The sequence below is a fragment of the Bos indicus x Bos taurus genome, chromosome 2, assembly GCF_003369695.1.
Source record: "Bos indicus x Bos taurus breed Angus x Brahman F1 hybrid chromosome 2, Bos_hybrid_MaternalHap_v2.0, whole genome shotgun sequence".
Lineage (NCBI taxonomy): Eukaryota > Metazoa > Chordata > Mammalia > Artiodactyla > Bovidae > Bos > Bos indicus x Bos taurus.
In genome coordinates, this window is record NC_040077.1 from 102,941,164 (window position 1) to 102,967,985 (window position 26,822).

The 26,822-nt window shown below is 37.7% G+C and overlaps 1 protein-coding gene across 1 annotated transcript in view; it reads right to left on the bottom strand.

The window, feature by feature from the left end:
- Nucleotides 1-26,822, bottom strand: part of ABCA12 (ATP binding cassette subfamily A member 12) — a 167,208-nt gene that overhangs the window by 35,278 nt on the left and 105,108 nt on the right. Inside the window, 14 exon segments of the mRNA XM_027554070.1 lie at nucleotides 790-917; nucleotides 4,659-4,755; nucleotides 5,852-5,938; nucleotides 6,531-6,783; nucleotides 10,695-10,842; nucleotides 11,243-11,479; nucleotides 12,850-13,010; nucleotides 13,829-14,025; nucleotides 15,237-15,455; nucleotides 17,372-17,558; nucleotides 18,472-18,627; nucleotides 19,496-19,630; nucleotides 19,716-19,785; nucleotides 20,840-21,169. Coding sequence (XP_027409871.1) covers nucleotides 790-917; nucleotides 4,659-4,755; nucleotides 5,852-5,938; nucleotides 6,531-6,783; nucleotides 10,695-10,842; nucleotides 11,243-11,479; nucleotides 12,850-13,010; nucleotides 13,829-14,025; nucleotides 15,237-15,455; nucleotides 17,372-17,558; nucleotides 18,472-18,627; nucleotides 19,496-19,630; nucleotides 19,716-19,785; nucleotides 20,840-21,169 — 2,405 coding nt within the window.

Sequence of the window (26,822 nt, forward strand, 5' to 3'; positions counted from 1 at the left end):
ACCATTTTCTTGTATATGTTGAGAATTCTTAAGGTCTACCCACTTAACAAACTTCATGTAATCATCTGTCTTCTTAACTAGAATTGCTGTACTTAGACATCCAGAATGTATTCACCTTGCTTTACTGAAACTTTGTACCCTTTGACCAAAATTTTCCCACCTCACCCTTCCCCCAGACCCTAATAACCCCTGTTCTACTCTTCTGTTTCTATGCATTTGACTGTTTTGGATTCCCTATAAAAGTGAAATCATGCAGTATTTGTCTCTGTTATTTCACTCAGTATAGTGTCTTCCAGTCCATCCACGTTGTTGCGAATGTAAGCCTGCCACACTTGCATCTACGGCAAATGTTCAGGTGGCTCAGGAACGAGCCTGCGAACTTGCTCTACAAGAACACATTTCATTCACATGTAGATATCATACTCCAAGGTCTGAGATGTTCAAGTTGGAACTAAGGACAACTGTCACCAAAAGTCATGCCTTAGAACTCTCTGAGTTTGCACAGTCCAGTCAACTTGTTTTTTGCTTTGAGAAAAAAATATGTACAAAGTTAACAATACATTTTTGAATCCCAAAACAATGTTTACAATGTGCTCAAATAAATCTTAACTTAGTTATTAAATTAATTTACTTAAATTTTAATATGTAAGGATGTTTAGATAAAACAGAATTTACCCACATAAATAATCAATAGAAATTTGCATTTTATTGTCACAAATTCAAGACAGTTAACTTAAAATTAGAAAACAAGATATTTTAAATTTTTTATAAAGTTTTTATTGTTTTTACCTTTTTTGTGTAAACTCATTAGCAGTTGATATAAGATAATTTTCCAAGTGGTGCCCAGTGAGGTTATAAATTACTTGGGAAGAATAAGTTCTTCTATGAGGTGGTGAATAGTTAAATTTAGGACATTCCTGAAAAATAAGGTTAAAAAAGTTCATTTGGGACAATGCTGTACAAATTAAATAGACAATGTCAAGAAGCTTCAGTCTCATGATTTGTCTATATGTGCAACTGGTAGAGTGTGATAAGGGTGTCTTCTGCCTCTAAACATCTGTGAAAATGAAGTCATCTTGCCTTTGCCAAGAAATAACACAAAGTTATTATTTATATAGACCACATACTTTGTTTAAGACTTGCTTAAAGCCAAAAAAGAACACAAGTTAACCAATGTTAGATATTTCTTTCACTGTACTGACAAGCTTGATATGTCAAGCTTGATATGTTTAGAGAACATTAAATTTATGATGACTCAAAATTCTCTCAGTTATTCACAGGGAAGAAAAAAGTATCTGCCCCAAATTGAAAAGATAATATTAACAAAGATAAGTTCTCAGGGATGGACAACAGTGGATGAAAGAAGAAGAAAGAAAAGTCGCTCAGTCATGTCCGACTCTTTGCGACCCCATGGACTGTAGCCTACCAGGCTCCTCCCTCCATGGGATTCTTCAGGCAAGAATACTGGAGTGGGTTGCCATTTCCTTCTCCAGGGAATCTTCCCAACCCAGGGATTGAACCCGGGTTTTCCGCTTTGTAGGCAGATGCTTTACTGCCTGAGCTACCAGGGAAGTCAAGTATATATTATATTAGTTTTAAGGGACTAAACCTAGGTTTCAGATTTCAATTTTACCCATATCTAAGTCTAATTTATATATATGTCTTATATACATGTTGCTTATTCATATATAAGTTGCAGACATAGTACAGAGAGTTCCTGTATGCCTGTCACCCAGTTTTCCCCATTGTTAGCATCTTATGTTACCATCAAAATTCAGTGCCTGGGTCCATTACTATTAACCAACCTCAGAGCTTAGTTTAAACCCCTTATTTATAAGTTTTTAGCTTTCTGCACTTCCTGACTTCTTACTTTCTATTAGAGTGTATCATGCTTCGCTGCTTAAACTTTAGTTTGGGAAAAACCTAGCACTTTTCCAGTTTTTCCTCCATCTTCCACATAGTGTCTCAGAGCTGAGACTAGTACCACATGTGTGGATCAAGAGCTTGCTCTAAAAAATGAACGCTGAATTTTACCTTGCATCAAGTTATAAAATGTGAAGATCACATTCTATAATGCCTCTGGTTTCATAAAAAGAGATATGTATGAATGTAATTTTTAGCTTTAATTTTTTATTGAATTATACATACAGAAAAGCATATATATATATATATATATATATATATATATATATATATGGATACTGTATGATAAATTTTGACAAACTGAAAACACCCTTGAACCAGCAACTGGATCAGAAAACAAAACAATGCTAGGACCCTAGGAGCCCCCCTCATCATGTTTCCTTTCAACCCTAGCACTCCCCAAGTAACCAGCACAGAAGAGTTTTGTCCGTTTTTATATTTTATACAAATGTAATTGTATCATATATACTTTCTCACGTCTGGACTTTTTTTCAGTCATCATTTATTTGTGAGAATATGATGTGTGTAGTTGTAGATCAAATAGAGGAAAACAATAGAATGGGAAAGACTAGAGACCTCTTCAAGAAAATCAGAGAAACCAAGGGAACGTTTCATCCAAAGATGGGCACAATAAAGGACAGAAATGATATGGACCTAAAAGAAGCAGAAGATACTAAAAAGAGGTGACAAGAACATACAGAAGAACTGTACAAAAAGGGTCATGGCATTTAGTACCATCATTTCATGGCAAATAGATGCAGAAAAATTGGAAACAGTGGCAGACTGTTTTCTTGGGCTCCAAAATCACTGCAGATGGCTACTACAGCCATGAAATTAAAAGATGCTTGCTCCTTGGAAGAAAAGCTATGACAAACATAGACAGAATATTCGAAAGCAGAGATATCGCTTTGCTGATGAAGGTCCTTATAGTCAAAAGCTATGGTTTTTCCATAAAGAAGACTGAGCACCGAAGAACTGATGCTTTCAAACTGTGGTGATGGAGAAAACTCTTGAGAGTCCCTTGGACTGCAAGGAGATCAAACCAGTCAGTCCTAAAAGAAATCAGTCCTGAATATTCATTGGAAGGGCTGATGCTGAAGCTGTAGCTCCAATACTTTGGTGACCTGATCTGAAGAGCTGACTCACTGGAAAAGACCCTGGTGCTGGGAAAGATTGAGGGCAGAAGGAGAAGGGGATGACAGAGGATGAGATGGTTGGATGGCATCACTGACTCAATGGACATGAGTTTGGGTAAACTCCGGGAGTTGGTTATGGACAGGGAGGCATCCATGGGGTTGCAAAGAGTCAGACACGACTGAACGACTGAACTGAACTGAAGTGATTCTACTGTTGCTGGGAATTTGGGAGGCTATTACAAATATTATTACTATAAGTATCCCAGTATATGTCTCTCGGTGAACTAGCACTTCTGATGTGTATATAATAGGAATGGAATTGGTGAGTCCATAGGGTATGTATATCATCAGCATTAGTAGATACTATCAATGCTTTTAGAAGTTGTTTACATAAATTTGGATTCCCATCAGCAGACTATTAAGTTGAAAAAATTTTAATCTACTTTTTTAAAAAATTAAAATCTATCCAGATTCTATTTTTAAATACTAAGTTAGTAGACTTTTACTATGAACTAAAGAAAACACACAAAGAATTAGTTAGGTTAGATGAGAGATTAGAAAACACTTTGAGAGCTGGGTAAGAATAATACTTATAATGCAAGGATTTCAAAAAATGCTTGCTGGATTCTAGTTTTTATTGTTAGTAACTGTCTTACATGAGACCACAAAAAATGGTTGCATTTACTGAAAACATCTTTATTCTAAAATAGTGTACCAAGACAGTATAAGGTGTAATCATATGGCACTTTGAAGAAAATATTGCTAGATTCCTCCCCATGGGGAAGTGTTGATAACATGGTGACTCTCGGAAACTAACAGTGACCTCCTTTCTTCAGCAATCTTTAATTTCTTAAAAGTTAACTGAATTGATGGACCTAGGGCTTCCCTGGTGGCTCAGTCAGTAAAGAATCCGCCTGTAATGCAGGAGACCTGGGTTCGATCCCTGGGTTGGGAAGGTGCCCTGGAAGAGGGGATGGCAGCCCACTCCAGTATTCCTGCCTGGAGAATGCCCATGGACAGAGGAGGCTGGCAGGCTGCAGTTGATGGGGTTGCAAAGAGTCGGACATGACTGAGCAACTAAGCACAGAAAACAAAAGTGTGTTTCTATAGGTTACAGACAGGGTGTTGGTTGGAAAATCTTTAATGTTTCTTTCAGAACATGAATTATTCTCGCATCCTGGAGGTGTTGCTTGGAGGCATACTGAGTTCTGTTCTGGACTTAAACACTACTAACTTCCCAGCTGACCACTATGATAGCAATCTCACTGTGCTTTCAAATATTACGCTATGGAGGCATTTTGTTGTGTGAAACACAGAGCTTGCTGGGTACAACTGAACTGAGCCCCCAAACTCACTTTTAGTCAGTTTCCACAAAGACTGTCATAGAATTACCTACCCCAGGAAGTTTGTCCTAAGATGGATTTAAAACAGTGACCTGAAGTTCAGTGTTTCTGAGCTGTCCGGATCCACACCACTGAGCTACTAGCTTCTATGAAATGAAACTATATCCACTCTTTGGTAACCTAGAAAGATCTTTCAAGCTTTGACATTTATTCCTTTTTTTTTTTTTTACTTCACTGAAAGTGAATTCCATCTTACCTGGGTGTTTTCTGAGCAGGAGCAAACGCCAAAATTAGTGATAGGTTCTTCTCCACTGCTGTCCCATTTTCCCAGACTGTTTTTGTTTAAACACCTCCTGCAAGTAAGAATAATTTTAAAGTGAGGTGTGTGTATATTCTCGTGTTTATGTATAAGCGGGTATTTGATATTGAATTCAGGTATAGTTCTCAGTTCAATTTACCGATTTTTCACAACTTGAAAATACATTGCACTACCATTTCCAAGTGATCTGACATCTGATGGGGGAATGAGGGACAGCACTTAACGATTAAGCAGTGCTGAAACCAAAGCTCATTGCCTCAATGTGGCAGGATGGAACTTCTTGATCCCTTTATTTTCTTTGCTCTTTTCATCCTCTCCTCTGAAGAGAAAGGGATTTTTAGAAAAATAATGCACTAATGTCAAGTTTGCACGTGTCATGTACTATCTTGGAAGTTTGAATTTTTGTTACTGTTCAGTTACTACATCATTTTGAATAAGCAACACTGCTGCTGCTGCTAAGTCGCTTCAGTCGTGTCTGACTCTGCGCGACCCCATAGACGGCAGCCCACCAGGCTCCCCATCCCTGGGACTCTCCAGGCAATAACACTGGAGTGGGTTGCCATTTCCTTCTCCAATGCATGCCAGTGAAAAGTGAAAGTGAAGTCGCTCAGTTGTGTCTGACTCTTAGCGACCCCATGGACTGCAGCCCACCGGGCTCCCCCATCCATGGGATTTTCCAGGCAAGAGTACTGGAGTGGGGTGCCATTGCAACACTATATAGTGCAGAAGTCTGGGGACTGGAGTCAGAAGACATGGGTCTTGGCTTTAGCTACACAACCTACTCTCTAGATTTCTTTTGACAAGTATCCTAGTTCACACGAGCCTCAGTTTCTTCATCTTAAAAATGAGATTAACAATTCACAGGGTGGTTGTGATTGTTTAATGAAAATAGTTATACAAACAAACTTTACAAGTTAGAAAGCACCTCTTACTATTTCAGTATAGCATCACCACGGAATGAACTAAAGGCGATAGATAAAGTCTTAAAAGATAGACTTCAATCAGAGGGCTGACCTCCTCACTCAAACAACGCACATTGACCCATCCACACTCTTCCACATACATGAACACACATGCATGCATGTGCACACACACTGGAATGCTGGGGCAAAAAAAAAAGAACTACTTACGGATCACTGATATTCAAACACATGTTGTCAATGCCAGGGAAGCTCCACATTGCTGAGACCAGGTCTTTTGTGCTTGGGTGATAATTTCTATAATATTAAAGGACAGAAACAAATTCATGTTTCCTTCACTAGAGTTCCATATTAAACTCATGCTCATGAATAATTCGAAGAAATGACATATGCTGCGTACAGGACTATTTTCTTAAATATCTAAGAGAGATGTAGACTCAGAAAGAAGGTCACACAAAAAATAAGCACATGTCTCTATTTGGCTGTCTTATTATTTTCCTGTCACATGCATTTAGTGATCACCTATTGCATATATAACATTATATTATACACAATTCTGATACTGTTATTCTGTATTTAATAAAAAGTTATTTGCCAGGTATTACAGCAGATTGAGAAGCCATACCTAATCTGGTTTTCCTGATTAAATATTCATTAAAAATAAAAATCTACCTTAACTTTATTTTTAGACAAATACAAAAACTCTTACAGTTGTTTGCTGGTGAGGGAAGTGTCATGTGATAAATCAAACTGTATATTCCTTTGGCAGGATCAGGAATTGTGGCTCCTGAGTTCTTTATTCTTCAGCATTTTATGACATTCATTCAGCCACAATGCACCTCTGGAGGCATTGGGAAAATGTTGTTTCAGTTAAAGGGAAGACACTTACGCATAGAATGTTGTCTGTTCCGAGGTACCATAAAGAGATGGGGTGATTTCGAGCTCTGGATAACTGCTGCTGGAACTTCTCAGCGTGCCGAGGCCCATGGCAGTTGTTACAAAGACAATGGGGAGAATAACCTGTGCTATGAAGCCCTTCCAGTTCCGGCGGGTGTGATGGAACCTCTTAATGAGAATAGCCATAATCTTCTTCAATAACAGTTCAAAACCAACCGATCTCTCTCCTCTGGTCAGGATTTTGTCTGATTTTAAAAAAGAGAGAGAGATTTAACCTGGTTATGGGAAATCTTGATAAATCAAGAAATAAAGTAACTTCAAAGACCATGGATCCTGCTTATTTAACTTATATGCAGAGTACATCATGAGAAACACTGGGCTAGAAGAAGCACAAGCTGGAATCAAGATTGCCGGGAGAAATATCAATAACCTCAGATATGCAGATGATACCACCCTTATGGCAGAAAGTGAAGAGGAGCTAAAAAGCATCTTGATGAAAGTGAAAGTGGAGAGTGAAAAAGTTGGCTTAAAGCTCAACATTCAGAAAACGAAAGATCATGGCATCTGGTCCCATCACTTCATGGGAAATAGATGGGGAAACAGTGGAAACAGTGTCATTTTATTTTGTGGGGCTCTGAAATCACTGCAGATGGTGATTGCAGCCATGAAATTAAAAGACTCTTACTCCTTGGAAGGAAAGTTATGACCAACCTAGATAGTATATTCAAAAGCAGAGACATTACTTTGCCAACAAAGGTCTGTCTATTCAAGGCTATGGTTTTTCCGGTGGTCTTGTATGGATGTGAGAGTTGGACTGTGAAGAAAGCTGAGTGCCAAAGAATTGATGCTTTTGAACTGTGGTGTTGGAGAAGACTCTTGAGAGTCCCTTGGACTGCAAGAAGATCCAACCAGTCCATCCTAAAGGAGACCAGTCCTGAGTGTTCATTAGAAGGACTGATGCTGAAGCTGAAACTCCAATACTTTGGCCACCTCATGTGAAGACTTGACTCATTGGAAAAGACTCTGATGCTGGGAGGGATTGGGGGCAGGAGAAGAAGGGGACAACAGAGGATGAGATGGCTGGATGGCATCACCAACTCGATGCACATGAGTTTGGGTGAACTCTGGGAGTTGGTGATGGACAGGGAGGCCTGGTGTGCTGCGATTCATGGGGTCACACAGAGTTGGACACGACTGAGCGACTGAACTGATGCACTGAACTAAAGACTATGGATGAATGGTGTAATGTGACACAGTAGGAAAAGCTGATATCTTAAAGATTTGGATTTGAGGTTCAGCTCTTCACTGATTGGGCTTCCCTGGTGGCTCAGACAGCAAAGAATCTGCTTGCAATGCAGAAGACCTGGGTTCAATCCCTGGGTCAGGAAGATTCCCTGGAGAAGGGAATGGCAATTCACCCCAGTATTCTTGCCTGGAGAATTCCATGAATAGATAAGCCTGGTGGGCTACAGTCCATGGGGTCACAAAGAGTTGGACATGACTGAGTAACTAACACTTTCACTTTCTTCATTGATCAGCTATGGGCCTGAGTCTCTCCATCTTAAGAAGCATATGTAAAAGTTCTTTGAAAATTATAAATTACTATACACAAAATATTCTTTGTCATATACATAGTAATTTTAATGTCAAAGTGAGACATCTAGAATTTTATAAGTGAATATTGTCCCCAATCTCCTAAAGTCTCAGTGCAGAATCAACATGTATTACTGACTACTAATATTCAAGAGGTAGCTTCTATCAGGAGATTGGACTCAAATAAAATGAACAAGAGAGCAAAACATCAGTCTAGTATAACTCATCCCTGTTGTCGGTAACTTGGTGACGGTAAGTCTAATTGGCTCTCATTATGGGGCCCAATCAGAGAAGGGGATGGCACCCCACTCCAGTACTCCTGCCTGGAAAATCCCATGGACAGAGGAGCTGGGTGGGCTGCAATCCATGGGGTCGCTAAGAGTTGAACATGACTGAGCGACTTCATTTTCACTTTTCACTTTTCACTTTCATGCATTGGAGAAGGAAATGGCAACCCACTCTGGTGTTCTTGCCTGGAGAATCCCAGGGATGGGGGAGCCTGGTGGGCTGCCGTCTATGGGGTCACACAGAGTCGGACATGACTGAAGCAACTTAGCAGCAGCAGCAGCAGCATGGGGCCCAATGAAGTCACCTTAAACGTAGGAAAAGGAAAATGCTCTCCTCCAAAGTACAATTCTAGTTCAAGTACTTATTTGTTGCATTCTTTTTAGAAATCTGGACTGACAATATGGCGTTTTAAAACTCCATTTTTACCACTTTAGTCATAGAAAAGATCTCATTGGAAAAAATGAGATCCTCCCTCCTCTCCAACAAGCCTACCCCACTCCCATGTCTTCTGAGAGTGAGAGCCGCACAGCAGTGGAGGTCATAAACGGTGACTTGGGTTTTTCAGGTGGCTCAGGGGTAAACAATATACCTGCCAATGCAGGAGTTGGGAGAGACACAGGTTCAGTCCCTGGGTTGGGAATATGCCCTGGAGAATGAAATGGCAATCTACTCCAGTATTCTTGACTAGAGAATCCCACGGATAGAGGAGTCTGGCAGGCTAAAGTCCATGGGGTTGCAAGAGTCAGGACACAACTTAGTGACTGAGAATGCATGTCTCAGTAGTGCTCATACAACAAGTAATTTCAGCAGCCCCTCTAAAAATAGTTTCAAATATGACATTTCTTCTGAAGGTCTGCCACCAAGCATTCCTTTACATGTGATAAAATGACAGTATTTGTCAACTCTGTGGATATTTTTAATCCTCCATCACAAATTATGCGGCACAAAAATCATGATCTTCATTTAGCTGATAAGAAAAAATACAACGCTGCTTGATTTAAAATGAATTCCAATTAAATCGAGTGAACAAGTTTAAATGAGAACTCATATCTCTGCAAAGGGGAATTGCAGAAGGAGCTAAATATTGTAAGTTAATTAGTATGCTTTTCTGTTTCTTGAGAAATTACATGTCGATGACTTACAGGTGTATCAAATGGAGCAAATATGTGCTTTCTAAATGATAATGTCAAGGAGGGGAACATTCTGACTGAAGAATAGTTTCAAATTATGAGACAAATGCAGAGGCAAATGCATAACATTTGCTTCCTGAAGCAACTGACCCCGCTCTAAGTCCTCAATTCCATAGTCTCAGCAATGATATTTCCAAAAGGTGACATCTGAGGAATCTAGCAGAGGACAAATGAAACTCCCAAGTTCCAGAGTTATACAAACACCAGAGATTATATTTTCTGAATTTTAGAGTCAAGCAAATGTTTAATCATAAGTTCTATTCCTAGAGATTTTTCCCAATTTAAGCAAACTCTTGAAATGACTACTCCATAATTTATACATGGTTTTACTATATGCTTCCTTAAGTAAATAGTATTTCCAAAGGCATAAACTAACTGTCAGAGTATAAGACAGGATAAAAGCTATTTTCAAAAGAGCCCAATTCCTCAAAGCTGTGACAAGTAACAGCATTTCCCAAACATATCTTGTGTGAAGACTTGGAGGTGGGGGGGAACCTATTATTATAGATTCTTCACTGTTAAGTCCGACTTCATGAATTCAGTGCATGCTCAGATGCTTCAGTCATTTAGACTCTTTGCGACCCATGGACTGTAGCTTGCCAGGCTCCTCTGTCCATGGGATTCTCCAGGCAAGAATACTGGAGTGGGTTGCCATGCCCTCTTCCAGGAGATCTTCCTGACACAGGGATTGAAACTCCATCTCATATGTCTCCTGCGTTGGCGGGTGGGTTCTTTACCACTATTGCCACCTGGGAAGCCCTGTTGGACACCATCAATTATATGAAGTATTGAACTTATTGGACACAACTAGTTGGAATAAGTCATATCCTGAAAATGATTCCTCATAGCTAGACAGGATACACATCACTACCCTAACAAGGAAGTTCATGTTCTTCAAAATATTTTTGCAATAGGGAATTCAATTTGGTTTGATAAATATTTTGTATATAAAAATAAAGGTTATATTTCTTTAGTCTTTTTAAATTTAGAAAGTATAAAGTTGAATTAAAAAATCTGTCCTGTGATTTTCTCATTTATGCTGTTCATTGGAATTAAGCAAAATGTGTATATTAGATTTATTTTACCATCTCTGTCTGTGAAATTGCTGCTGCTCACAGATAAATCATCAGGGGTTGAGATGCCATTGGTACTGGAACTTCCGATTTTCTTTGTTGTTAAGTGCTCAAGACTCCTATTATTTTTTTGTGACTCTTTAGTCAAGTTCAGAAAGACCTAGAAAGAGAAGCAGGAACACTTCATTAGCATAAAACATGTATGTGTTTTCTAGCTTTTAAGCTCAATTTTTATTTAAAATTTTTGTCACATTTATTGAGACTTTAAAGGAACATATTCATAGTAAAAGATATGTTTTCTCTAAGTGAAGCAACATGCTTGTTCTCAGAAGTCAGTCTTACATAAGAATGGTACTGAGATAATTTTAAGATGTTCTGATTTGATAAAATGTTTGTTTATAATTTTTATATAATCAAAACTATCTTTATTTTTGTTTCCCTTTACTTCTTAAAACATTCATTACAAATTTTTTTTTCTTTTTAAAAAGAACTGTTTATATTTATTCTAGGGGAACAGCAAGTTAATCAGCCTCAAGCAAAAAGGAAATGTCCAGGTGTACCTCTTCCACGGTGGTATCTGAAATGCCATAGCACCCAATGTTGAGGTCACCCAGGCCACTGTCCAGGGCTCTCAGGAGTGAAAGATAGGCCCCTGAAACTTTGGTGCTAAATGGAGGAAGCACGTAGACAAGTTCTCCCCCGATGTCCTCCTTGAGGTAGGCGTCAGGGAGATGTGACTGGATCATTGCCGTCACAGCTGTGGTGTCACACACTGTACTTGCATTTAGATTTGGACTCTAGAGACGAGAAGAGAAGTTAAACACTCCCTTGTCTTCACATTGTAGGGCCCAAGGGCCCCAGTCAGAGGGTGGCGAGTTCTTTTAGGCCAGTACACACCTGTGCCAGGGAGTATATCACTCCTCTCTTGCTCCCTGTCCCACTGGGGGTCCCTATGGTTGTCTGTCAGTCACTATTCTAGGGCTTGTCTCCCACCTCACCCTGTCCCTTCTCCAGCCTCCTTGCTCACCTCCTCTCTCTCTCTCACCCCAGAAACAACAAACGTTCGGTTATTCAATGCTTCAGGCTCAGGAGCGCTCCCTCCTTAGGGTCTTTGCAATTGTTCCTTTGCCCCAGATAGTGACAGGGCTCACTCTCTTCTTGGCCTTAACTCCTGGGTCATCTGTCACCTTCTCAGAGATGCTGTCTACTTAAAATGGCACTTCCTAGCGTTCCCTATGCCCTTTCCTCTGCTTTGTTCTACCCATAGCAGTTATCACTTGCTAATATTCTAAATTATATACTTATCAATTTTACCACGAGAATTCCCCACACTCCCATCAGAACATAAACTCCATAAGAGCAGAGATCTTAGCATCATCAGTTCACTGCTGTATCCCCAGTGCCTAAGACAATGTCTTGGGCACATATTAAGATATCATATATAACTAATAAATAAAATTTTAATTGAATTAAGGAATGTGACAATGAACTACTTTTTCTATTTTGGGAGTCGCATTAGGATGATAAGATATAAAATAAATGAGAGTAGTCATAGCATATACATCTTGCACAACATAGATAAATAGCACTATTTGAGATAGTAAGGGAGCCTTAGAAACTAAGCATTTTTGTTCTTTGAAGATGTGAAAGCATCACTGGTCTGGCTGAATCAGTCTCCACATTACCAGTCAAGGAACACTGATCAGAAAGTGAATATGTGACTGCATATTCCTTCATTGGCTTTTTATAGAGCAGAAAATCTAATTTTTAGCCTTACAGGCTGAAATGTAGGGGAACTAACAGGCTGATCATTCATCAGTAGCCTTAAGTATAGACTTTCTTTTATCTAGTACGTTACTTCTCAATGTGCAATCCCAGACCAGCAGCATCAGTGTCATATGGGTAATGTGGACCTTGGTAGAAGTGTAGTAAATTCTAGAACCCATTCCCAGATCTACTGAATCAGAGACACTCGAAGGTGGAGCCAGAAGTCTGGATTTAACCAAGACCTTCAGTGGTTCTGAAATTTGCTCGAGTTTGAGAAACATGAATCTAACATATTAATAGTGAATTTTAGCAATGTATGAAGTTGGACAGATTCTACTTCTGTTTCATACCAAACTGAATTTATGACCCTACAATGAGGTATAGTTTCTCTCCTACAAACCTTTTTCTTGGTGAGTGTGAGGTGATACCCATCTCCAAATGCCTCCTTGAGATAAAACGGTGACCCGCAGCAGCGCAGCCCTCCTTGCTCCAGGAAGGCAATGCGGTCACTCAGCACTTCAGCCTCATCCAAGTGGTGTGTCGACAGAATGATTGTTCTGGCTTGAAAACACAGAGAACAACCCAAAATGAAAAATGAAGCTACAGTTGCCAAGATATACTGAGTTAAAATAAGTAAATCCTGTGATTTATGGAGAGTCACATTTTATGAGCTAACTGAAACACTGATCAGAGGGGCTTCCAAAATGATCGAAGAGAAATTCAGAAGGGGTGTTCCTAAATACCTGAGGCAGGTTGCGGGGGGTGTTCTTGTAAGTTGACAGCAAATATGCTCTAAGGCTAACTGTCCATACTCTGTAGTGGGAGCTGCTGCTGCTAAGTCACTTCAGTCATGTCCGACTTCTGTTAATCCCTTATTCTGTTCCCTTGGCTTCACTTCCATTCTCTCTCTCTGTCTCTCTCTCTCTCTCCCCCTCCCTCCTTTTCTTCACTATGAAAAAGCCATAATTTTAAAGACTTTTTGAAAATTTCTCTCTGATTAATCCACTCCACTCTGATTGCTCCTTTGCCTCACATCCTGCTAGCACTTATTTAGTCTGTTTTCAGTTTATTTTCGTTTGTGTATGTTTGGTATCTCTAATTAGATTCTAAGCTCCTCTAGGCAGAATTTGGAACTTCTGTTGGATTTGCACACTCTCACAAAGGTCAGTTAAGTGCTCAGTTCACAGTGGGCTCTACATAATTATACACTAATTGATCCAGAAATTTAGCTAGGAGAAGACAAGACCTGGGAAAAGGAAGAGCACACCTTAGATGTTTAACAGAGATTATAAACAGAAAAGACTTCAACTTGTGTGCTTGCATCCCAGAGGGCAAAACTATAACTGCTGGCTGGAGAAGTTATAAGAAAGTACTCATACCAGTTTTGTTCTTGGATATAACATCCCATATACTTCGCCGAGAACATGGGTCAACGCCAGTGGATGGTTCATCCAGAATTACCACCCTTGATCCTCCGATGAGAGCTATTGATATGGATAACTTCCTCTTCATTCCTCCTGACAGTGTTCCAACTCTCTTATGACGATGGCTATATAGTCCAGTATCTTTTAAAGTCCTTCAGAAATGATGGGCAGTGGTTATGTTTTACAGAGTATTTGAATTTTGGAAAAATACAAAAAGCACCCTAAATAAGAGGTATTCATTAAACAACTATTATGTGCTCAGCAAGGTAAACTATTGAGGATTCACGACATAGTTTTCTGTTGTTTATCATCTAGTTGGAGGTATAAAATTAATACTAAGAAAACACCATAAGGACTATATGGTTCATTATTTTATTCATTCATTTGACAAGTATTTATATAGAGAGTCCCTGCCTGTTTTCTGCCAGACTGTGTTTTAGGTGCTGTGGAACAGCATTGAGCAGATAATGTTCCTAACCCATGAGGAGATGATGATATAGTATAGTTGTGTATCAGGAGTAATGCAGGGGAAATTCAGTTGATAAACATATTCCCAAGAAGATTATAATTTTCTATTTTATAAGTGTAATAAAAAAACAAATAACACCGGGTATATGAGATGAGTGCCTGGCGTGTGCTATTTTAGGCATCTGTTTTACACATGGTGGCTCCCTCAGAGAAGGTGATGTTTGAGCAGGACCAGAGGGGTGGAGTAAGTCTAAGGGCTGTCTGGAAAACGCTGCTCTATGTAGTGGGAACATGGGCAGCCCGGAGGCAGGAGCAGGCCCAGCATAACTGAGCGTGCACCTGGGCGAGCATGCCTGGAGCAGAGTGAATGGGGAAGAAGCAGAAGGAAATAAAAGCAAAACCGAGATTGAGGGCAGGTCAGGAAGAGTCTCACAGGCCTCGATAAGGACATTCCTGAGTTTCACTCTGAATGTGGTGAGAAACCATTAGAGGGCTTTGACAGAGGAGTGACATGGTCTAATCTGTAGTTTAAAAAGGTCACCCTGACTGTTCTTTGAAGAATAGACTGTACAAGGGAATGTAGAAGCCAGGGGTCCAGTTAAGACTTGTATGGTGGCCATGGAGATTGGAAGCAGAGGAATGGGGGCAATACAAGACCAGAAACGAAGGCAGCTATTTCCAGGGTAATAACTGGCTGCTGAGGAGAATGTATACAATTCTCATAGGCCCTTATACAAAACCCATAGGCCCTTAAATGTACACAATAGCAGAAAAGTAGAAAAACTGAAAACAATTGTTTCCTGAGAAACTGTTTCCTACTGGTGTTATTATTGTAACTTGACTTCTTTCTGAGAGAAGTTAACCAGCACATGTTCTCATTCCTGTCATATCTGACCTTTTCACTTCTTCATGCAGCTGCTTTTTAGTCCAGTGAGGAACTTTAATGGAGCCGTAGAGGAGAAGGTGCTCCTTGGTGGTGAGGTAACTGAACAAGACATCATGCTGCATGCAGACACCCATGTTCTTCCGCACAACGTGCAGATCTGTTCTGATATCTTTTCCGTAAACAAAGATGGTACCTGCCGAGGCCCCAAACAGTCCAGTCAACATGGAGCTGGAAATGAAGAAACCATAAGTTAGGTGTGAACCAAAACTTTGATCTAGGTTTTTGGACTAAATATATCTCAGTTGTTAGCAAAAAATGTTACGGTGTGTCTTCCCAGGGCAGGTCAAGCTATGAAGTAAAATCGGATTAATTGGGAGTAAAAATTAAAATTGCTTTTAAGCTCCCAATACTTTAGTGTTACAGAAGCACATGTGATGATGATGGTGGTCGTGGTGGCAATAATGACAGAAAGGGTTGGGCTTTCTAATTGCAAATGCACTCCCTTCTTCAGCAAGCTCCCACACATCCCTGGCATCAGGTAGTTCCCATAGGCCATTAAGCCTCAAATTTCTATTTCTCACGTGAACTTTGGTCATCTTCAGTCCCCCACTCTACCCTGTCACTTGAATATTCTCACCTACAGAACTCCTCATCATACTTCAGATGGTCAGTAAACTGGGCAGTTATTTAATATCCATCTTCTCCACTAAAATGTAAGCCCCATGAAGTCAAGGAAAGGACATTTTTTTTTTTTGTACCACTCTTACCATCTAACTAGTGTCTTACACATAACAGATCTTAAAGGACCATTGTGGATTAAATAGGGAATCAATACAATGTGTGATTCTTCCCATAAAAATGCATTAAAATCAAATAACATATTTCTTTATACATTCCTTATACTCAGAAAACTACAATGGGGACTTTTTCAGCTAAAATTATAGCCTCTTCAAAATCCTTCTCCATTCCTTTTCTTTATTGTCCTCTTATTGCTTATTAGAAATCTTAATTTTAAGCACTATACTCTCAGTATGGCAACCCACTCCAGCATTTTTGCCTGGAGAATCCTCGTGGATAGAAGAGCTTGGTGGGCTACAATCCATAGGATCACAAAGTCGGACACCACTGAAGAGATTTAGCACAAACACAGTACATTCTCACTAGAAAGCCAACTCTGCATTGAAACAGGTCGTATAAATGAGAGCAGCTTCATGTTTGCTCCTTTCATAACTCTCTTTTGTCCCCTTTTAATTACTGAAAAATATGTTTTGGCACTCACTGAGCTTACTCATGATGACAGTAAACAGCATATCTGACAATGGATATTTTTCCCCAAATAAGACAAGAATGCCAGCAGCATCTTAGAGCTCACTCCAAGCAAAGCCTAGTGGAGCACTGGAGGTAAGTCACAGAAACAATTTCAAAACAATGTCACTTTTAAAACCATTCAAATCTTTTCTCCATCAGGACACAGGAAAATGCTAGTTAAGTGAAAAGAGAGGAAGAACAGCCCATGTACTGTTTGTGAACTTTTGATCTATATCTGATAGCTAGTGATTCTTTTCTTTTTCCTTTCTTTCATTAATCCAGGCAAAGGATCCATTTAATAGAGCAGATGGGGCTGAGTGTGTTTATACCAAGATTTGTGAATCCAAACTGGTATACAGGCCAGGGTAAAAATGCAAATAAGTGAAACAGACTGACTGTATGAGGCAGTAAAGTTGGTGGGGAGCAGGGATGAAGAACAGTCATTAAACCCGCTTTAAGAACAGTCACTAATAAGTCCAAAACAATTGTCTCTATCTAAGCCTGTAGGTCCAATGTTTCCAAAACTTTCTAATATTTAAGAGATGACAGGAATGTTTATTTTTATCTGAAAACTCTCCTATTTTTATTTGAAAACTGGCACAGGAATAAAATATTTTGAGAAGTAATAGTGGGCCAATATTAGGTAGACCAAAATGAACCTATCTGGTGGGTCTGATCCAGACTTCAAGCTCACAGGCTTAAACTTGCTTCTACAGTAAGCAAGTTGAGGTATCTTAATCCATCTGGGAGCTGTAACAACTCTATTTTTATGAAAGAATTGGGGAAATATTAAGTAATATGCTTCCATGACACCTAAGTATTGAAAAGTAACATACATGGTGGTAGTCTTCCCGGCTCCATTGGGCCCCAGCAATGAAGTAATATGACCTTCATAGAAGTTCAGATTGAGGTTATCAACAGCAATTTTTGAGCCATAGATCTTTGTGACCCCATGCAGAGCAACCCCAACTGTGAGATCTTTAGGTTCAGGCTCAATGTTGGAGGAAAATTTGTATTCAGGACCTGGAGAGAAATCAAGAGAAGAGTTGTAAGCTCACAAGGAAAGAAAATGCAGCTAGATTTAGACTTTTCCTTAATTAAAAACCAAAGACTACAGACACAAGCCTCAAAGTAAAAAAATAATTCCAGATATAAATGGTCTATTATAGTCTTCTACCTTCTCACTTGTTTTAAAAATGAATGAGAGTGTTGGAACCACACTCTAAGGTTTATATTACCTGTCTCTGTCAGAAAAAGAAGTTTCAGAATATAGTATCATAATACTGAATTCTCCTTTATTCAAATCAAAGATCTCACAAATTCAAAATACAAGTTTAAGGCTTGGTCTTCCAATTGAACAGGGTGATACTTATGTATAGAATAAATGTCTATACTTGGTGGACAATGCTTACTCAGATCTGTGGTTATAGAATCAGTTCATTAATTACTCTCTACATTTCCTTCATGCATCACAAAAGAACTAGTTATATGGCTCATCCTTACTTTATAAAACTGACACTGCTCACCCAATGTCAGTAAGTCACAAGCCTTAAATTGTTTGTTCTTTGTTGGTGATGGGTTATGCTAAATTATCCATACTTGTTACTTGGTTACTCCTTATGACTAGTGACAGATGGCTGGAGTGAGGGGTGCAGACTGTGGCCAAGGAACAAAATTTTTCTCTGTGTAAATCTAACTGGACCACAAAGCGATCTGCAATCTTGGCCTAATTAGCACCATATGCTAACCAACTGAGTTAATGAGCCCAGAAAAGGCCACGATTTAATCTCCCTACGAGTCCAAACACATATGTGTAGACATATTCATCCATGACTAAAAGGATGATAATTTTGCCATTTAGAAAAACATAATTAAAATCACTAGTCATGTAAATTTTACATCACTTCCCTCATAATAATGCATGTTGTTGACCTACTTGTCTTACTGGCAGATGGGTTGGTGTTCTGCATCATGATATTAGTAAACATAAGCCCATTGCTTTTCTCATGATTCACTTCTGCACATCCCAATCGTTCTTTCCAATAGGAAGGAAGGAATGGAAAATACCATGGAGCTGCCATACCATATGTACCTGTAACAAAAATGTATTAGGAAAAGTAGTTTTAAATCGATTGTTAACATTAAGCATCAGAAGTTAAATAACAGTATTTACTATGTAGTATTTAGGAAATATTTTCATTTTTTTGATACTATATAAAACTAAAGTTGTCTCAGTTTCCAAAGTAAAGTAAAAAAGAAAGCCAGTTTTTAATTCTTTCCTTTATAAACAGCTTCAGTGGTACAGTTATACACTATAAAATTTAATCATTGTAAATGCAGAGTGTGATGATTTCTAGTAAATAAAGTTTTGCAACCAGAACAACAATCCCCAGATTTCAATAACTCCAAAAAGTTATCTCATGTGCTTTGCAAATTATCCCTGGTTTCAACCCAAGTCAGAAGCAATCACTGATCTGCTTTGTCTCCACATTTTTCTCTTTTACAGAAATTTTATATAACTGGAATAGAGTAACAATCTTTCATTCATTCATAGAATCAAAAATGTGCAAATATAAATAAGACTTAATGGGAAAACTTATGAGCATGTTGAAGTTTTAACCATTTGAGACCTTGGAGGGGAACCCCACTAGTCTTGTTCCATTAAATTTGATAAATTTTCCTTAAAATTAGGAGACTTGATTTTTGCCTTTTATAATATCTCATACTCCCATTTGGAAAGACTGGACTCCATGCTTTTAATTCATTCTATCCTTTAAAGGAATATCAGAGGAAAAAATTCAACAGTGCATTATCTCAGGCTGGAAAATTTTGGTTAGTTTTGGGATGGAAGTATTTTTGGAGATGATATTTGGAAAATAAAATATTAGAAAATATATATTAGCAATTTTATAATGATAACAATCATGAAAAGCATGTATGTGTAGGAAGAATGATCATACCTGGGAAAACGTTCCGGACATACCAAGCAATAAGGAAATAAATGAAAGAGTCAGCGAGGATTAGACAGCACAGCCAGCCAAATGAAGTGGTGTCATCCTGAACTGGGGAACTGTACATATTTTCCCACTGAAGACCTAAGTGAACACATACATTTATTTTTCTGTGATACATTCTGTAGGTGTGAAAGATAAAATCCAGTTGAAAAGAAAGTGAACCTACCGATGCCTTGCTCCTCGTAGCGTGCAATGTACTGACCTGCATAACTGAAAGCTGTTGGAGACAGCAGGCTCTGTGAATAGAATCAACCAGAATGATAGTTCTTGTAGGTTTCATACATTTCACCCAGAGAGGTCTTAACCTACTTCAAACTTTGGGCCCTTCTATAGGTAAAACTGACACTAACTCTCGATCATATTTAAAAGCACAGAGGTCTCTTACCAAGCGCACTACAATTTTGGAGGAAAAGGGGAGGCAATCGCAGAAAACAAAAGAAGGAAAATTATAACTTGGAAAATATTTGTCAAAAATCCAAAATACATATCTAAACTTACTAAATGTTGTTCAGCAATTTACAAAATTGGTAATTATAGAGTAATGCAATGTTAAGATTAACATCAAATGAAAGGTTAGGGGCCAGAAGATGTTTTTACTTCATAGATTGTCTTCAAGTAATAGAAGTTTTATGCATGAAAATATATTAAAATATCAATTGAGTACTTATACTGCAAAAAATAAAAATTTAAATGTTGTTTAAATACAAGGCAGCCAATGTCAAATGAAAGTTATTTATCCCTATTTCCACAAACAACAAAGTTCTAATATGAGCCTCAGTCAATGGTGAACTTTACTTCTGCTTTCCAAATTTCAATATCAGTGAACTTAATGCTTTCATTAAAGTTCTTAAATTAATTTGGTACTTTGAATTGAAAAAGCAGAAAAGAATTCAAAATTGATTCTATGCTATCAGCACATTTGTATTCATGCCTGTAGGTTACATGTCATAAAAACCACAAGAATTAGTCATATATGAGAACAATGCCAGTAATAGAGGTTCTAAGATATTTATGGAACTGGGCCAGAGATAAGTCAGAATTCTTGATGATCTTCAAAACATGATATATTACATTTTGACTGCTCTTTCTTACAGCATCATCTATTATGATTTTATAAACAGTGGAGGAAAAGTTTTCTTTTCATAGTCTTATGCTTGTATGGTAGACAATGATTAGGACAGTTATGCACATTTTGTAATTACTGCACTTGTACATTTAGAGAGTCTAAACACACGCACAAAAGTTCATTCCTTTCATACCCTGGCCATTCAGTTGTGACAGCTGACTTACCATGAATACTTTTATTACATAGCTCAACTCATTTTCAACTGTAATCAGAACAATAAATGGAAAAAAGGCAATGATATAAATGAGGCTTCCGATCAGAGCTGCAATGTTGGTGCTGTTGAAGAAGGCACTGATCAGATAGCTCATGGCAATAACCGAGAAGCTGTAGTCCGAAAAATACAGGAACAAAATGAACCCATTTGTTTTAGGAAGAATATTGCCAAACTTGAGTATGATGATGAGGATGCCGATGGTAATCAGTAAAAATGCAACACTCTCTATGAGCCAGGCGAAAAAGTGGCTGCAGGAGTTCACTCCCATCATCTTCATGTACTGTAAAAACGAAAACGTGTTAGTCTCTTCTTAAGCTAATATATTCTCAGATGACAGTTATTCCTGTACCATTCCAAAATGTCCATGAGACTCTTCAAACACGTGAAACTAGGCATTTTAACGATGTTTCTCGGTATAGCATTTGTCCACGCTCACTATATGACATTAACGTGGCTATTTATTTCAGTCCATCTTAGATTGTAGCTCCCAGGCTGCCCCAATGTAATGAATGATTTGGATGGTGAGGTTTGTTTTATTTTTTGACAAGCTCATTTTATAACTGGTATCTAAGTGATGTTTCCAGATTAAACGAATTGAGAATAGACACAAAAATTTGTTATCCCCTGCAGAATTTTACAACATGAATTTGATATGTGTGCAGGTAAGAATATTTCAAGTTGGTGAAAACTCATAATTTATTTAAAATTCAATGTATGGATTGAGATAATAAAACTCCATTATTTTCAACTAAACATTAATGAAAAATGCAATAATTATTCATATTCCTATAAGAAATAAAGTAGACCAGATTCCTAAGATGTTAAACTATGCAAACTTTGAAGAAGACTTTCTGCCTTTTGGCATAATTTCCCTATCCTTAAAATCACTAACAATCTAGGTCAGGTTTGTTATCTTTGTTTTCCAAAAAAATTATAAAAGTCCATGCACCCAAAATGAACACATGCATCTCAGATAATCTACACCTCTCTCTCAACTGATATTATGTATTATTTCAGTGGTATCCTTAGTGATCAAGGCATTCCATCAAGGTGGAAAGACAGACCAACATGAGGTGTTTTTGCGTTAACTCAAAAGGATTCTGAATGATCTGAAGCCCCCAGGACCTTGAGTGTTTTGAATCAGTGACTTGAGTTTGTACACGGTTTCTAGTTGTAACAACTCTTGATTAATAGTAAGTTTATGAATCTAATATTCCATCTTAAAAAGAACAAAATAAGTGTTCCACTAACAGCTTTGTAATCCACTATTTTTTTTTTTTTTTTGAAAAATCAAGGATGTACAATGTCTTCCCCTTTAAATCTAACTTGTCTAGGAAAAAAAATAGGGAATGTGCCAAATCTTTTACTATACAAGCAAAATACGATTTTTACTTTCTGCCTTTGCAATCACGTTTTGATAACTCTGTTGCTCCAGTTGTTACCATGGAAACAGCTACCTGACTCCACTAGTCTAAGCTGTGGGCCTTAAGCTAATCATCACTAAGGAAGTCCCGTGACTTCTCCTCTTAACTTTGCCCTTTTCCTCACCCTCTTCTCTCCCTCCTACTCCTTTCCTCCCAGACCCTGCACACTTTACAGTAAAGATTCAACCTATGTTTCTATAGGAATAGATGTGTGTGTCAAAGTAAAAAAAAAAAAAATCAGCATGGAGTGAAGATTCACTATGGAAGGTTTTATCCAATTGCTATGTATCTATCATTGAAAAGAAAGTTAGATTTTGGTGTGAAAGAGACCTCATAGATCTTATTTTAGCAATTTCCCTGTATCCCACCCAATTTGCAAAATTACTGAGTCATGTTTGATGCCTTCATTTCAGAGATACCAATTCTTTTTTGTATTTTGGCCTTTCCCATTATTTGTGTTTTGATGTTTTTAATGTTTTTAATGTTATTTGAATATAATTATATGGGAAGTTATAGAACCCAGGTAACTATCTGAAAGCTGATTGTAACCACTTAATTTCATTTGTCCTATACAAAAATTTTATCCTCCACCCAACAGCAATGTATGTCAGGAGGAGGCATTATCACTATATTTTACAAAGTGGATATGAAGTATCCAGAATGCTATCAAGGACATGAAAGAGAGCTGACTTCATGTTTATAAATGTGTTTTCCTTCCCTGACTGTAGATAGCTTCAGTATAAAACATTTATATATCTAGAAAATTCTCCATTCATAGCCTTGTTAAAAATAATTTAGCAAACCCAAAGAGCAGGCATGAAGGTGTTTATCATAGCAATTTGGAAGTTTTCAAGGCTCAAGATCAGATTTCTATTCCCAAGAATTGGTAAAAGTTGGAGACTGATCATTGCTTTTTATCAAAACAGAACAGATAGGATGCCTCAAACAGTGTTTACTACTTAGCACTCTAGCATCAAACTTCAGAGTTAAACTTCAGGATTTTATGCCATGAGAAGAACAGCTGTTATACATAAAGAAAAAAGCAATGAGTGCATGTAGGTCATCCATAAATTATCCAGATTCGCTGCCAACTTTGTGATCATCAACAAGACCAAGCTTGCTAATGGAAGGTGGCCCACAGAGGACGACGGGCTGTGCTGTCTTGGGTGTCGTTGGAGTCTCCTCAGAGTAACAGATGCAAGTGCCAGCTTGTAATCAAACAGCCACTTGTCTCAAGTCTCCCAAACCTGCTGGAGCAATTCATCAATATCTGATAACCTGTGGCTCAGGAAAACCCCTCTGCACAGTGATCAAACTCTGCTCCAGTTCTCAGCAGGAAATAATGAGAAGAAAGAGATTCTGTGAGATTTTAGACAAATGAGTCATCACATTCAAAAGAAGCTTATGCACAGGGACTGACATTAAATACTGTCAAGAAAAGAAATCATAAATATACATATATTTACTTGACAGCAAGTTTTCATTCAACAAGAATGTCAAAAACTGGTTAATAATATTTTTGTACTTCAAATTTTATATTCTCTTAAGATATTTATGTTATTGTTTTTAGTAGGATATAAAGGATATTGTGATCATTACTTGGAATATTCCATATTCTTACTAGTAGGATATATACCAATAAGACATAAAAAGGAGTAAACTGGTATTCAAAAAAAGGAGACAAAATTGCCTCAAGTGAAGTACCACAGAACTACAGACTTTTGCATAATATTTGGCAATCATTCTGCAGACTATAGATATTTTAGGATACCTGTCTGAATTGAGAGACAGAACTCCAAAATTTTGTCTCAAACTTAATATAAACAATGAAATCCCCATAAATGACTTATTTTAGACCAAATAGATGAAAATAACCATAAAACCAAGAACACAGTGTGAAAAACAACTCTTCTGTGTAATATAAAGTCAGCCTTTGTATAGTTTTATATTTTAATTTTTAAAAGCAAGAAATGCAGAATAAAGCTCAACTGAAGGGCATTTTGAAATAGTTTTCTAACTATATGATTAATTTTATCAGTAAACTTATTGGGCATTAGTATTTGTACTAAGTCCCTTTAACAAGTTAAAGGAATTTACTAGAATCATACCATAATGAGGTCAAAGATGAATGCCTTCATTGAATTAGCAACTGACTTGATTTCTCTGTCTAAATGTGAGAACAATTACAGAAGGAAAAAAGATGTTTTGTTTTGTTTTCTACTTTTTTATTCAATTGGAATGAGAAGGAAGTAAAGAAGGGGCAGCTTTAGATCTTAGTGAAAATTAAAATGATAGTATTAAGATCTTGTTGCTGGTAATCTAAGAGACTGTCCACCATTATCTTCAAAAGTCCTAAGTAGTCTATGCTACTAAAATAAAATTGGGAGAGGGAAGGTAGCTACAATATGGAAAAGGACTAGTCAGAAGTGCTAATGACCTGTTAACATATCTTGATTGTCCTCACCACATAAAAGAACAGATAACTACATGATGTGAATAGAGATATAACATAATTCTAGGGTGTTAAATATTACTGCAAAACATAAATGGATCAAATCAGCAATTTGTACACCTTAAATTTACATAATGTAATACATCAATTTTCAGTAAAAAATAAATAGAATAAAATAAACAAGCTCTTATTAAAAAAAAAAGTTTAGCATGGCAAAGTTCAAGAAATGGCATGCCTTGTAATTATCATTAACCAAAAATTACTCTAACTAAATATAACACAGAGATAAACACACACACACACAGACACACTGTTGGGGTTAAAAAAAAGCCAGTCCAGATCCACCATTCACTAATCTATAGTCTTTAGCAAGTCATCTCTCACTTTCTGGGCTCAGCTTTTTCATCTCGAAAAAGGAGGAGGCTAGTTTAGAACTGTCAGTGGTGGAAGGAGGTGAGCAGGTATATTAGGAATATTTTGCTTCCGTTAATTCATCTCACAAATAGATAATATTCCTTTAAATTTAGGACACTGCTAATTTTAAGATGTGTCATTACTTTAACTGCCACCAAGAAAGAAAAATTGCTGCCAAATGAATTATGACACCCTATCAAATATATCTCAATTTCAGAAGCTTTAAAATATGAACAAAAAATCATTATCTTAGAATTGATAAAAAATGAATAATTGAATGCCTCTTCTGTTCTGGCAGTGAGAAAGTACATTCTGGAAATATAATGCTGAATAAAGTCTAGATGACATGACTCAAAGAGTTTAGGTATTGGGCACAAATGAATATGAACTGAAAGACTCAAATTCTGATGTCTGATTCCAAGTTCAATAATCTTCCACTATGTACCTTTGACTCCCAAGACTAGCTGGTTAAATTTTGAAAGTGGATGCCTGCAAAATGAAGACACAGAGCTACCAAACAGAAACTAGTTCACCATTAAAAATGCCTTTCATATCTTCTATTGAGAAAAACTCTTTATTGTGCTTTGATATTTTTCAGTGACATCCATAGATACATTCAGAGAGTTCTATTTTCAAGCCAAAATAACACAATATGCATGTATTATACACACACACATATAGAATAGACAGATACATAACACATGTATATACACATGTACATACATACTGCATTTCTAACATTTTAAGGTAGATATTTATTTTGCTGTAGAAAAGAACTCAGAGTCTATCACAGTTTTACACTTCAGAGGTTTCCTTTAATTTGTAAAGATTCACTTCGGAGTACTAGGAATCAGACAGAAAAATATAAGGTACAAGCTTGCAACCAAAGTTATGGTTCAGGATGTGAATTTGAGCTTCTAAACTGGGGTTAAGAAAACATTGTACACAGTCCTGAAAACAACACAGCTCAAACAAGTTGATGAGACTTTTACTAAATTATAACTGAAATATAAAAACACAGCTGAAGGTTACCTTAGGAAGCATCACCACGAACAAAGCTAGTGGAGGTGATGGAATTCCAGTTGAACTACTTGAAACCCTGAAAGATGATGCTGTGAAAGTGCTGTGCTCAATATGCCAGAAAATTTAGAAAACTCAATAGTGGCCAACAGACTGGAAAATGTCAGTTTTCATTCCAATCTCGAAGAAAGGCAATGCCAAAGAATGCTCAAACTACTGCACAGTCGCACTCATCTCACATACTCATAAAGTAATGCTCAAAATTCTCCAAGCCAGGCTTCAACAATACATGAATCGTGAACTTCCAGATGTTCAAGCTGGTTTTAGAAAAGGCAGAGGAACCAGAGATCAAATTGCCAACATCTGCTGGATCATGGAAAAAGCAAGAGAGTTCCAGAAAAACATCCATTTCTGCATTATTGACTATGCCAAAGCCTTTGACTGTGTGGACCACAATAAACTGTGGAAAATTGTGAAAGAGATGGGAATACCAGACCACCTGACCTGCCTCTTGAGAAATTTGTATGCAGGTCAGGAAGCAACAGTTAGAACTGGACATGGAACAACAGACTGGTTCCAAATAGGAAAAGGAGTATGTCAATGCTGTATATTGTCACCGTGCT